The 13,547-nt window shown below is 34.0% G+C and overlaps 1 protein-coding gene and 1 pseudogene across 3 annotated transcripts; both read right to left on the bottom strand.

Moving 5' to 3' along the window:
* Positions 1-3: 3 nt before the first annotated feature.
* LOC112588432 (uncharacterized) lies at positions 4-9,266 on the bottom strand (annotated as a pseudogene).
* Positions 9,267-9,856: 590 nt separating this feature from the next.
* Positions 9,857-10,754, bottom strand: LOC112588439 (uncharacterized). Of its 3 annotated transcripts, none has more exons than XM_025298405.1 (3): positions 10,563-10,754; positions 10,212-10,403; positions 9,857-10,102 (listed from the first exon to the last, which is right to left on the bottom strand). In XM_025298405.1, the coding sequence occupies exons 2-3, from the start codon at positions 10,359-10,361 to the stop codon at positions 9,929-9,931; spliced, it is 324 nt and encodes a 107-aa protein (XP_025154190.1). In that variant the 5' UTR covers positions 10,362-10,403; positions 10,563-10,754; the 3' UTR covers positions 9,857-9,928. The 3 variants fall into 3 exon arrangements, with proteins under 3 accessions (XP_025154190.1, XP_025154191.1, XP_025154192.1); XM_025298406.1 differs by having other exon boundaries at positions 10,601-10,754; XM_025298407.1 differs by having other exon boundaries at positions 10,609-10,754.
* Positions 10,755-13,547: the final 2,793 nt, after the last annotated feature.

Genomic DNA, 13,547 nt, shown 5'->3' with positions numbered 1-13,547 from the left:
TAATTTTATTGCACACGTCTTTTATTGCACACTTTTTATTACAGTCTTTTTCTCACAGTATTGTACTATGTACTGCATTATATTTTTTATTATATAGAAATAAAAAATCTGATAATGGAAACAACTCGGCGTAGTTCTTTTCAACTAGGAACAAGATTGAGACAAAATTATAAATAATTAAATTATAAATTTCATAATTGCGCATTTTGCCTTTGACAATCTTAAAACAAAAAAATATACTATCAATAAAAAGAAACTATGCTAATAAAAGCGAAACAAAATGTAAGAACTTCATAAAATATTTTCAAACTATTATGTCTCATCAATGTCATCATCATCATTGTTGATGTCGATATTGTATTTGGCTTTATATTTTTTGGCTTTCAGTTTCAGTTCGATTCAGTTCAGTTTGAGTTTCAAATACTCATACTGTCGAGCAGCTTTCTCTTTTTCTTGTTTTTCGGATATTTTTAGCAGATTCCCTTCTTGGTATTTTTTGTTTTTCATTTTGATCGGTGTCTCCTGTTTATCATTTTCACGAAATCTGACCCTGCGAGAAATGATTCGTCAATCGACGTCGAAACGATGTCGAATCGACATCGATTTGATGATTTCGACGTCGATCAACGAGTCATTTCTCACTGGGGAAATATGGTATTAAATCAGTTTACTTAATAGGTTATTTTACTAATAATAAAGTATTTATATTTTATATTTAATGATCGCATACTTACATACTTTCTTTGTTGATCATCTCTTGACATCCTTCTTCGCCAATATTATCTATTGCACAGGTATCTTGTAGCTGAAGTAGTGGAGCATCTTCAGTTGGTGCAACTTTATTGATGTTTTTCAAAGATGTTTCTTGATCTGTTGACAATGGATCTGTCGTTTCTGAATTTGATGTAATTGCAGTACTATTGTTTATAACGAGACAATTCGTTCCCAGAGTACCGGAGGAATTATGGAATGAACTTTTCCAAAAATATCATGCAATTCGCTGTAAAATAATTATTAGAAATAATATCTAATATTATATTCAGGATATCTCAGAATAATGGGAATAATTTTCGTGTGCAGGTAAAGCGGACTAAACTTGAGAAGAAAAGTCCTCTACCATTTTGCAATTTTTTCAATAATTGAGAAATTAATTAAAAAGATCGACCAATTTGCGCGAGAATTAGCGCGTAGTAAGAAAAGACAGCCCATTGTTATGCGATCGCTAGACATACAACGACATATTAGGAATAGCTTTAAAAAACAAAAAAATAGCTATGTACGAGCGGTGTATAAGGCTGGACATTAGTATCCTAACGTCATAGTGGATCTTTTCTAGCTGTACCCACACAGCACTGCAATATTGCAGCAATATTGAAGCAATATTATAATATCGTAGCAATATTACAAAATCACAAGATTATTATATAATATTCCAGCAATATTATCACAATATTACAGAGTGATATATCAGATTACAATATCACTAGAATATTACTGCAATGTTACAATGTGACTATCGTATAGCAACATAGTGACAATATTATAACAATCCCAGTAAGCAAAATGCTAGCAGAATGTGCGCAGATTGACGCCAATTTCGATCAGATCTCCACATCAAAACTATAACCATCTGTGTCCTCATTAGGCTCGTGTTTTGTCGACAGGACCTGTACGACAGGCCGTGCGAGCAGATTGTGAGCAGAAACCGCGCAGTGCTGCGATTCTGTAACTCGTTATTGGAGTTAACGACAGTTTCGTTATTGTTGCGCAGCTTTTCTACGGTATACAAAAGTTGCGCAACGATAACGAAAGTGTCGTTAACTCCAATAACGAGTTACAGAATCGCAGCACAGGTCCTGCTGCTAAACTACGCGTAGAGTTTGCGCATAGAGTTGGCTCGGTTTCTGCCGCCAATCTGCCATCAAATTACTGCAAGTCTTGCGCGGTTTTTGGTACAAATCTGCCGTCAAATATCCGACAGCAGGATCTGGCGCATATTTGACCGCAGATTGGCAGCATAATTTGATATAACAGATTCTGCGTTAAATTTGTTGCCTATTTGCCATCAACCTATGATAGCAGGCTTTGTTCGAAATCTGCTCGCGCAGGTTTGGCTATCTGGCATATTGCGAGATGATAAATCTCATAGCAATATCACAGGAATATTGCCACTATATTTCAGCATGATAGACCGCTACGTAATATTTCTGAATATCGCAGTAATACTTCAATATGATATATCAATCTGCAATATCGCATGAATATTATAACAATGTTGCGGAGTGATATATCAGATTACAATATCACTGGAATATTACTGCAATGTTACAATGTGACTATCGTATGGCAACATAGTGACAATATTACAACAATATTGCGCGATGATAAATCTCATTGCAATATCATAGGAATATTGCCGCTATATTCCAGCATGATAGACCACTACGTAATATTTCTGAATATCGCAGTACTTCAATGTGATATATCAATCTACAATATCGCGGGAATATTATAACAATGTTACGGAGTGATATATCAGACAGATTGAATAAATCAGCATTATAAAGTGAAAAACGTTAGAAAAATCGATATAAGATGAAATTCGTGATTTCGGCTGCAATGTTGAGTCCGCCATATTGAAAAAAAATTTAGAAAAAAAACTACCCACATATTTTTAAGTTACAAATGTTAATAACGCGATTTTTATAGTTTCCGGTATAAAATAACAATTTTTTTTAAGAAATCAATGATTTTCATAAAAGACAGACTGAAGAAAATACACCGTTTTGTTTAGATCTAAATGGTCAAATCGTAAAAAGCTTACCCGAAAACTCTTAAAAAAATTATTCCCGAAAAGAATTATTAGCGATTTCTTTAATATCTGTTAGCTCAAAGTTTATAGTTACGCTATTGACTGTTGCTGTACTCCGTTTCAGATTCCTTTACTGAATAAGACATAAAATTTTTTCGATTTGCGAAAAGTTCTTATTGAGAACTTCTATAAACATTATTCTTTATGCTATCATTATATTTGTATTCCTATTATTGAAAATTATCTTATATATATATATGTTAATATTACATCTGTATTTTTATTATAAAAATGGTAATGATAAGATACTGATTTTAATAAAAACTTTTTAGCAATTATGGTTTATAGCATCTTACAATTCTTATAAAATTTATGATTCTGAAGCTATGATTACCGAAAATATTTGCATTTTGACTTAACAGATGAGCGATATATCAGACAATATCACTGGACAATATTACAATATCACTGGAATATTACTGCAATGTTACAATGTGACTATCGTATGGCAACATAGTGGCAATATTACAACATTATTGCGCGATAATAAATCTCATTGCAATATCACAGGAATATTGCCGCTATATTCCAGCATGACAGACCGCCACGTAATATTTCTGATTATCGCCGTAATACTGCAGTGTGAAACAATTTATATACAGGATTTTAATGTCACATCACAAATATCTCAGAAATACTGCGTTAAATAAAAAAATGTTCGAGACAAAAGTTGTTTGGCTTGAGGGAGGACAAGAAAGCGATAGCATTTTGTTTATAAATGGCGCCACTTTTGAGATATTCACTGACAATCAATTTTCATAAATGGAAATCCGAATTTTTTATTATATTTTCTTTTTCTATCAATTAATTTGAACAATTTTTGTCTGAAACATTTTTTTATTTGGTTAATATTTTTTGAGATATTTAAGGAAAACTTTTCAACATTTAACTTACGATATCTCGCTAACTATTCGTCGAAAGAAAAAATAGTATTAGACTTTTTTACTTTACTTACTATCAAGAATATATTATTATAATAGTGCCCTAACTTTTGTTAACTTATCGACCTTTGGAAATTTCAAAGTTATTAAATTAACAAAAGTTAGGGCACTATTAATATATTCTTGATATTAAATAAAGTAAAAAAGTCTAATACTATTTTTTTTGTCGACGAATAGTTAGCGAGATATCGTAAGATAAATGTTGGAAAAGTTACCAAGTTTTCCTTAAATATCTCAAAAAATATTAAGCAAATAAAAAATATTTCAGACAAAAGTTGTTCAAATTAATTGGTAGAAAAAGAAGATATAATAAAAAGTTGGGATTTTCATTTATAAAAATTGATGGTCAGTGAATATCTTGAAAGTGGCACCATCTATTAACAAAATGCTATCGCTGTCTTATGTCCCCCTTCAAGTCAAACAACTTTTGTCTGAAACATTTTTTTATTTAACGCAGTGTTTCTAAAGCGTGGTCTACAATGGCCATAAGCAATAAAAAGAAAGCGTGAACAGTAAGAAATGGACTAACCACAGTTGATTATTTTTGTCATAATCGACTGTGATTGGTTTATTTCTTACCGCTTACGCTTACTTCTTACTGCTTACTGCCATTGAGATATTTTTGCGAGATTTATGCCTAGGACATTAAGTATTTTTGCAATATTGCTGTGATATTTATGCAATATTTCAGTAATATTCCTGCAATATTGTAGCAACATTTAAGAAATATTGTAGCAACATTCCTGCACGATTGCAGTAATATTTCGGCAATATTTTGCAATTTTTCTGCAGAATTGTGACTATATTTCATAGGTATTCCTGCAAGATTGTGGCGATATTTCAACAACATTGTGGCAATAGTCCTGTGATATTGTGACAATATTCCTACAACATCATAACAATATTCCCGCAATATTTCTGCGAGACTTATGTCTAGGACATTAAATATTTCTGCAATATTGTTGTCATATTTATGCAATATTTTAGTAATATTCCTGCAACATTTCTGTAATATTCCTGCAATATTGCGGTGCTATGTGGGTATGTTAATACTTACGCGAATTGGTCGATTTTTTAAAATTAATTTTTCAGTAATTGTTGCGAGAATTGCAAAATTATAGAAGACTTTTCTACTGAGTTTAGTCCACTTTACCTGCACAAGAAAATTATCCCTAATATTCTGGAACATCCTGTATATATATACACATATACAGGGTGTCCCATTTTAAGTGTCCACCCCAAATATCTCTTATTTTTTATTTTAGAGAAAAATGGTTCAGACACGTTATGTATGGTTTCGAGGGGGCCATAAGATAGTATCATTTATTTGACCTTGAAGAGTCATTTGAAGGTCACGTGAAGGTTACCTCAATTTTTTTAGATGGCACTCCCTATTTTTTATTATATATTCTTGTAGCTGACCTCGAGAGCTTCCCAAAGCACTATAATCAAATGTTTTTTGGCGAAGTACTTATCGAGTTATAAAGCTCCAAATTTACAAAATTTTGATAAAAATACAAAATATTTCGTAAAACATTCACTTTCCGATAGTCTTATCTTACATGATCCAACCAGTTAAGGCAAGATCCGAGCATGATCCAATCAGTCAAGGCAAGATCCGAGCATGATCCAGCCAGTCAAGGCAAGATCCGAGCATGATCTAGCCAGTCAAGGCAAGATCCGAGCATGATCCAGCCAGTCAAGGCAAGATTTTCTTTTGTGTACAATTACTTAAAGTGTTCAAAAACCTGGCCATTTACTTGTATTCATAGCTCTAGTCTATAGTGAAAGTCGTCCCTAACTTTTTCAAGAACACCTACATTAATATTTCTGCAAGCCTGTCTGATCCGGTTTCTCATATTTTCAACGGTTGTAGGCTTTTGCGAATAAACTATCTCTAATGTAGCTGCAGAAATAAAAATCTAGGGGTGTCAAGTCGGGTTATCTTGGGGGCCATTCTTGAACTCGGCTGCCCATACCAATCCACCTATTCGGGAATCTATTGTTTAAATATTGTGTAACAGCTCGAGATCTATGAGCCGGTACTCCATCTTGTTGGAACCACATTCGTCTGAGTAAATCATTGTCGACATGTCTCAAGAGGTTGGGCAGGTCATCTTGAAGAAAAGATAGATAGCTTGCCGCATTGAGATTTTCTTCAAAAAAATATGGACCAACAATAACATCTCCCAGGATGCCTGCTCAAACGTTAATGGACCACTGCCGTTGGAACTCTTGGCTTCTCTGCCAATGTGGATTAGCATCTGAATAATAATGGCAGTTATATCTATTAACGCCTCCTCTATTATAAAACGTGGCTTCATCAGAAAAAAGCGTATCAGCAATGAACCGGGGATTTTGTTGGATTTGATCTCGAGCCCAGTTACAAAAACATATACGGCGTTGGTAGTCCCTCTCTTCCAATTGCTGAGTTAGATGAATGTGATATGGGTGAAACTTGTTGAGCTTGAGCACACGATTGGCTGTTGATTTAGATATACCGTATTGCCTCTCAATTTGTCTCGTAGAGATTTAAGGATTCAAAGCAACGGCACCTATAACAGTCAATGATGTGACTTCATCAGGGCCCGATTTTCGCCGGTTTCTTCTAAGAATACCCTGTTCAGCTCTGTCGCAGAGTCTTTTTTATTACTTTCTTATCAGGATGGCGTCTGTCTGAAAATCTTTCAGCATAAAGCCTTTCTGCTGCCGAGTAATTATTCCTGGCCTCACCCAAAATGCGAATCATGTCCACAATTTCATTTGGTGGATAAGCAGCCATAATTATAAAGAAAAAAGCGCCAAAAAACCAAAAATTCCTGTCTAATAAAAAAAAATTCAATGGATAATAATATGCGTCTGTCTGAGACTTCGCCAAAATACTAACAGTTGCCCAAGTAAGAAATTTAAAACAAGCCTCTTGATATTGGTTTCATTAAAAGAATTGACAATTACACTTTCACAATTGTTACAGTTCATTGATTATCAGGCAATACAGGATCTTGTCTTGACTGGCTGGATCATGCTCGGATCTTGCCTTGACTGGTTGGATCATGCTCGGATCTTGCCTTGACTGGTTGGATCATGTTCGGATCTTGCCTTGACTGGTTGAATCATGTAAGATAAGACTATCGGAAAGTAAATGTTTTACGAAATATTTTGTATTTTTATCAAAATTTTGTAAATTTGGAGCTTTATAACTCGAAAAGTACTTCACCAAAAAACATTTGATTAGAGTGTTTTGGGAAGCTCTCGAGGTCAGCTACAAGAATATGTAATAAAAAATAGGGGATGTCATCTAAAAAAATTGAGGTAACCTTCACGTGACCTTCAAATGACTCTTCAACGTCAATCAATGGCCCCCTCGTTCCAACGTCAAATTCAACGTCAAACCATATTATGGCCCCCTCGAAACCATATAAAACGTGTCCACTTTTCTCTAAAATCAAAAATAGGAGAGATATTTGAGATGGACACTTAAAATGGGACACCCTGTATATATACACAATACATATTTATAATATATAGGGTGTTCCGTAAGTCGAGGTCAATCGCTCGAGAGATGAATGGGGAACCACAAACAAGAAAGAAAGTTGATATAAACATAGGTCCAAAAATGCGTTGTTTTCGAGTTATCGCCATTTTTATGTTAAAATTTGAAATTGCTTTGCTTTCGAATTTTTTTGGTTTTAGAATTTCGATGGTTTTTATGAGTTTCAAAACACAACTAAAGTCAAATAAAAGCTGCGGGCTGCTTTAGCACTATCAAGGATGCACCGCGTGGAAGTACAGCCCGCTTAGCATTCCTTGGCAGAGATCAGGGCCCCACAATTCGTCACTCCTGTGGTAAATACCACAATGTTATTGTACAAGCTTTGTTTTCGAACACCTCATATAATTTTTACGTTCACTCACACACACACACACACACACACACATACATACATACGACAGAGAGGGTTTGGAGTCACTAAATACCACAGGAGTGACGAACTGTGGGGTCCTGATCTCTGCCAAAGGATGCTAAGCGGGCTATACCTCCACGCGGTGCATCCTGTGTAGTGCTAAAGCAGCCCGCAACTTTTATTTGACTTTAGTTGTGTTTTGAAACTCATAAAAACCATCGAAATTCCAAAACTAAAAAAATTCGAAAGCAAAGCAATTTCAAATTTTAACATAAAAATGGCGATAATTCGAAAACAACGCATTTTTGGATCTATGTTTGTATCAACTTTCTTTCTTGTTTGTGGTTTCTCATTCATCTCTCGAGCGATTGACCTCGACTTACGGAACACCCTGTATAATATATATTACATATATAATTAATAAAAAGTAGATTGCGATAATATTTATATACATGTATATGAACATACTCTTCAAATTCAAGGTACATTCGTCCTCTTCCATTTTTCTTTGGTCCTTTATTCATTAGTCTTTTTTTATATGCCTTTTCCAATGCTCGAATTTTATTTTCAATTTGTATGCTTGTGAATATGTATCCGTATGTAGACATTTCTTTGTGAATACGTGCGTACATAATTTTTTTGGAAACAATTTTGCGCCTATCAAGCAATCTTTTATATTTTGGATAGACTTAATAAACATTTAATCGCTTTGCTGTACCACAGTACAGTTCGAAGACAAATCAACAACATTCGTTATTAGGTCTTCATCCTCTGTTGGAATGTTATAGTTGTGTCTATTATCACTCTCAGCTGAAATCTGGGGAGTTATTGTCACAGAGGTCACAGAGCATTACTATATATGAGATAAAATAAAAACAATCCAATTTACATATGTATTAATTAATTTAAGTAGACATGTTAAAAATTATACAACAAAATTGATAAACATACCTGTCTTATTATGTATCATCCTGAAAGATATACATTTTGTGCGTCTACGAAGCAATTGTGATTATATATTGTCTAATTCTATTTTTTCATTATATTCATAACATATAAGCTTAAATATAAATGTATATAAAGAGATTATTGTACACATTTTACAAGATTAAAAAGAAAACAAATATTTATTCTAGTTTAATATCATATTTTAGGTTATGTAAAGTTAGGTTAACAATACAAAATAATACATAAGAAATCACTTACGTCGTTTAAGTCGGCCTCTTCCCCGAGGTCATGTCCACTTATTTTTTCACTTCCTTGCATTTTCGTTTTTAGGTCTAAGCAGAAAGATTGCTGCGATAGGTGTAATTGTAGGTCAACACAAAGCTCGATTAAAACAAAGTCCTTTTAAAACACGCGGGTTCTGGAATGGAACCGACAAAACTAAAGAGCCTGAAATCAAAGAGCCGCAAACTGTCTGCTAGGCAGGGGAATCTTTTTCCTCGCAAACATGGCGTCCCTTCGCGCGAAGTTCGAAACTAATATCTGAATCTCGTAAATGTATTAGTGTGATTATTCAAATAAAATTGAAATAAATTTACATAATCGTTTGAGAACGAACATAAGTTTTATTGAAAACAGTTATAATAATTATATATTATAACAATTATATTATATATTATAATAATTGTATTGAACATAATTATCTTTTAATAATTACATTATATTATTATTGCTGTTACTAAAATGTAGGTTCCCAGACAGCACATAATATTTACAAAATATTTTAGAAATATAGATCAAATATTTTATAGTTATTGTAATGTTCAACATTCTTTGCTATGAAAACAATTATAATAAATATGTAAAAATATGTCTGCAAAATATGTTTCATAAATCGATTTATAAGTCATAAGTTGTTTCATAAAAATATTAATGAAAAATGGTTTTCTTAAATATTTTTAGATATTTATTATAATCTTTTTCATATCTGAGAATCTCGGACATTACAATATTTATATAATATTTCACATCTATATCTCTAAAATATTTTGCTAACACTGTGTTCTATCTGGGTTATTGCATTCAATAGAAATTTCTTGTGACAACAATTAGACTAACATACTAAAAATAAAAACAGAATTACTTTACTCAATATCGTTGGAAGTCTCTGCTGACTAATAATAAAGTTTTACTTCATGCTTTTGCCTAACAAACGCGAGCCCATGCTGAAACTACCAAATTCTGAACCGGATTCTTTTCGTTCTTCATGACCAGTGAAAATTTTTAGTCGCATTTGAATGAATCTCTTCAGAATAGCTGTTGCAAGATTGTGACAAGCTGTTGCAAGATTGTGACCTACAAGTATTTGAGCAGTTGCAAAAAATTATAGGAATAAGGCTTCGAGTATTTGTTTGTAAATCTTCTCTGCTGAAATGTTCCTACAATATAAGATAAGAACCATAAAACAAAATCTTATGACATAACATCTAAACATATATATTTTCTAAAGGAAACAACTATTTTATAATTTTATAATTGCATTCATACCTCAGAAAGATAAAATTCATTTCCCATAGTACTTCTGTTTAATTTTTCTAACCATTGTTGCCGCAGATGAGGAATACAAGGGCACCTCCTGAACTTTATCCCAGTACTATACTTATTTGAACAATTATTTGCACTACATACTCGTACCATGATGCAAATCAATATTTAAACACCGCAACATAACTACAAATACTGCAAAAATAATAAAGTAATTACATAATTTGAAATTATTCTTATAAATGTTTCATGCGACAGTAAATAGCCATCAAATCTCTTTAAGGAAATACAATAAAACAAGTTTGTAAAAGGTTATGTTCAAATTCCAGCAAGTTTTTTAGACAATGTATTTACATTAGAAACATGTTTCAAAAGATTTAATGTAAAATAACCTCGCAACCTTCTTATCTAGCAGACAGCTAGCGAACTGTACGATTTTTCCTCGCAAACATGACGTATTCTGACGTCATATAGTACAGCCAATCAAAAACGTGGAGGCAGTTTGCGGCTCTTTGATTTCAGGCTCTTTAGACAAAACCCATCGTTTCGTGAGGAAGCATTGTAGGGAAACTCCGAGTGGAGCAGAATAGCTCTAAACCGCTTTCACATAGGGAAATAGAACAGAACCAAGTTTTCACCCTAATTGCCCCGATATAATTTCCGGCTAAAAGAACATCATCAAGTTCACTAGGTTTGCTTGGAGCGACTCCGAGCAGCCCCCAAGAGACAAAACGGACAAAGCTATAGAGTTGCGTAGGGATAACCATTGCGGGGCGCTGCGACGAGGTAAACTGTGCCTAAATTTAATTGGTGGTTGTGCCATATGTAAGTATTTGATACATTCATAGATGTATATGAAGTTGTGCGTGAGTGAAATTATGAAAAAAAAGATACATGCATAACCTCTGCAAAATACTGTTAGTGTAAATAGTTCTTATCATTTTGTTACATTTACTATTTATCAATGACAGCCAAGTCGTTACATCACACGCTCTGAATATGCGCACTCATTGTAGCCAATGAAACTTAGGTACAGTCGCTCCCCCGCATTTCAGCACAACTCCCCTCGCCTATCTTACGGGCTTATGCTTTGTCTCTATATTCCTATGTCTATGGGCAAGAGCACAGGCTTTTGCATAACACATAATACATAACGCATAAGAGAATAAGCCAATTAGTTTTCTTCATTTCCTTCCTCAGAACAGAAATAAAGAACTTTGATTGGTTGATTTTCTTATGCGTTATGCAGAAGTCTGTGCTCTGGCCCATCAGGTTGAAACCGTTGTGTGGTGAGAGAGACTATGGACACAGTATACACAGTAACGACACTCTAAACTTCGCGTCTCCAAAAATGCACATGCGCAGCCATATTACCTAACCAATAGCGTTACAGATATTTTTCTCTATCTCACTTTCTCGCAGAAAAAATATACTATATGTCTTACTCTAACTTATTATACTTAGTTCAGCAATGCAGTTAAAAAGTGCAGACCATCTTCCTGTCACAATTGTTAATTTCAGTTTCTGCTCTCTCTTTCTCCCTTTTCCTCTTTATATATATATATTTATTTCAATTTTTATTAAATCATACAGAGTACGATTTATTAAATGTTGTAAATGTTTTGAACACCGTATAATAGCCTTCCTTTTAGCGTTCAAAGCGTTTGTAGACTCAAGTAGATCCTGCTTGCTATTGGTTAGGTAATAAGGTTACGCATGTGTAATTCATTTTTAGAGACGCTAATATCAAAGGTGTCGACAGAGAGTTGCTACTATATACAGGGTGTCCCATTTAACCTGATAAATCGTAATATCTGGAAAACCATATCGGATCAAAAAAAGTGGGTTATGAAATTTGTTCGCCTCGAAGGAGGACATCCAATTATATCAAATTCGACCTCCCACCCCACTCCCGGGGGGTGGGGGTGGGGGGCAACTTTGAAATCTTAAATGGGAATCCCCATTTTTTATTGCAGATTCGGATTCTATGCTACAAAATACGTAAGTTTCGTCCGAAACTTTTTTTGATTCGTGATAAATGGCGCTGTAATCGCAAAAAATTAGATTTTCTGCAATTCTCCGGAAATGATTATTGGATTGAAAAATAAAAAAATACCTGTTCAATATTTTTAAAAATATTTTTAAAAAACATAATAACAGTTATTCCCCCCATCCCCTCGGGGTAAGGTGGGTGGTAACGTTCAAATCTCAAATGAGAACCCACATTTTTCATTGCAGAATAGATTTTACGTGAAGTTTTTATGGAAACAATTTTTTTCATTCGTGATAGATAGCGTTGAATTTTTCCGAGAAACTACTTTTAGCGTTACCCAGGAACAACGACGATTAAGCACCTCTCCTGATTAGAAAGGTAAATGTCTAATAATGATCGTCTCTTAAGTTCTATGGGCGCTGACGATGGAGAGATGCCACTAACAAATTAATTATGCAAAATCACCCCAATGGTGAGAGGCGAGGGGACTCACCTAAAGCAAGCACTTCGAAAGGAACAGGAAGCTACTACGTCATCCCCGAGGGGGGAAATAACTGTTATTATGTTTCTTAAAAATATTTTTAAAAATATTGAACAGGTATTTTTTTTATTTTTCAATCCAATGATCATTTCTGGAGAATTGCAGAAAATCTAATTTTTTGCGATTACAGCGCCATCTATCACGAATAAAAAAAAAGTTCCAGACGAAACTTACGTATTTTGTGGCGTAGAATCCGAATCTGCAATAAAAAATGGGGGTTCCCATTTAAGATTTCAAAGTTGTCCCCCACCCCCACCCCCTAGGAGTGGGGTGGGAGGTCGAGTTTGATATCATTGGATGTCCCCCTTCGAGACGAACAAATTTTATTACCCACTTTTTTTGATCCGACATGTAGTTTTCCAGATATTACGATTTGTCAGGTTAAATGGGACACCCTGTATACTATGCTATGGGCACCATAGAGATCCTCTAATAAGAGTCTGGACCACAGACTTCTATATAATACACTAGACTGCTAACTGCATCCCTTTAGGCCCAGTTCCACAACTTGCTTTAAACTGAGTTTAAAGCTATCTATCACGCTATCTATTCAACGCTATCTATCACGAATGAAAAAAATTGTTTCCATAAAAACTTCACGTAAAATCTATTCTGCAATGAAAAATGTGGGTTCTCATTTGAGATTTGAACGTTACCACTCACCTTACCCCGAGGGGATGGGGGGAATAACTGTTATTATGTTTTTTAAAAATATTTTTAAAAATATTGAACAGGTATTTTTTTATTTTTCAATCCAATAATCATTTCCGGAGAATTGCAGAAAATCTAATTTTTTGCGATTACA

The sequence above is a fragment of the Harpegnathos saltator genome, unplaced genomic scaffold (genome assembly GCF_003227715.2).
Source record: "Harpegnathos saltator strain DR-91 unplaced genomic scaffold, Hsal_v8.6 scaffold217, whole genome shotgun sequence".
Taxonomy (NCBI): domain Eukaryota; kingdom Metazoa; phylum Arthropoda; class Insecta; order Hymenoptera; family Formicidae; genus Harpegnathos; species Harpegnathos saltator.
The sequence above is the reverse complement of the archived record's forward strand: the minus strand, read 5'-3'. Positions and strand labels throughout refer to the sequence as shown.

Bases quoted from the DNA above. Each gene is read 5' to 3' on its own strand.
- LOC112588439 (XM_025298405.1), bottom strand. From the start codon at position 10,361: ATGGTACGAGTATGTAGTGCAAATAATTGTTCAAATAAGTATAGTACT. The intron at 10,103-10,211 runs GTATGAATGCAA...CTTATATTGTAG, and splicing joins ATGAATTTTATCTTTCTGAG to GAACATTTCAGCAGAGAAGA.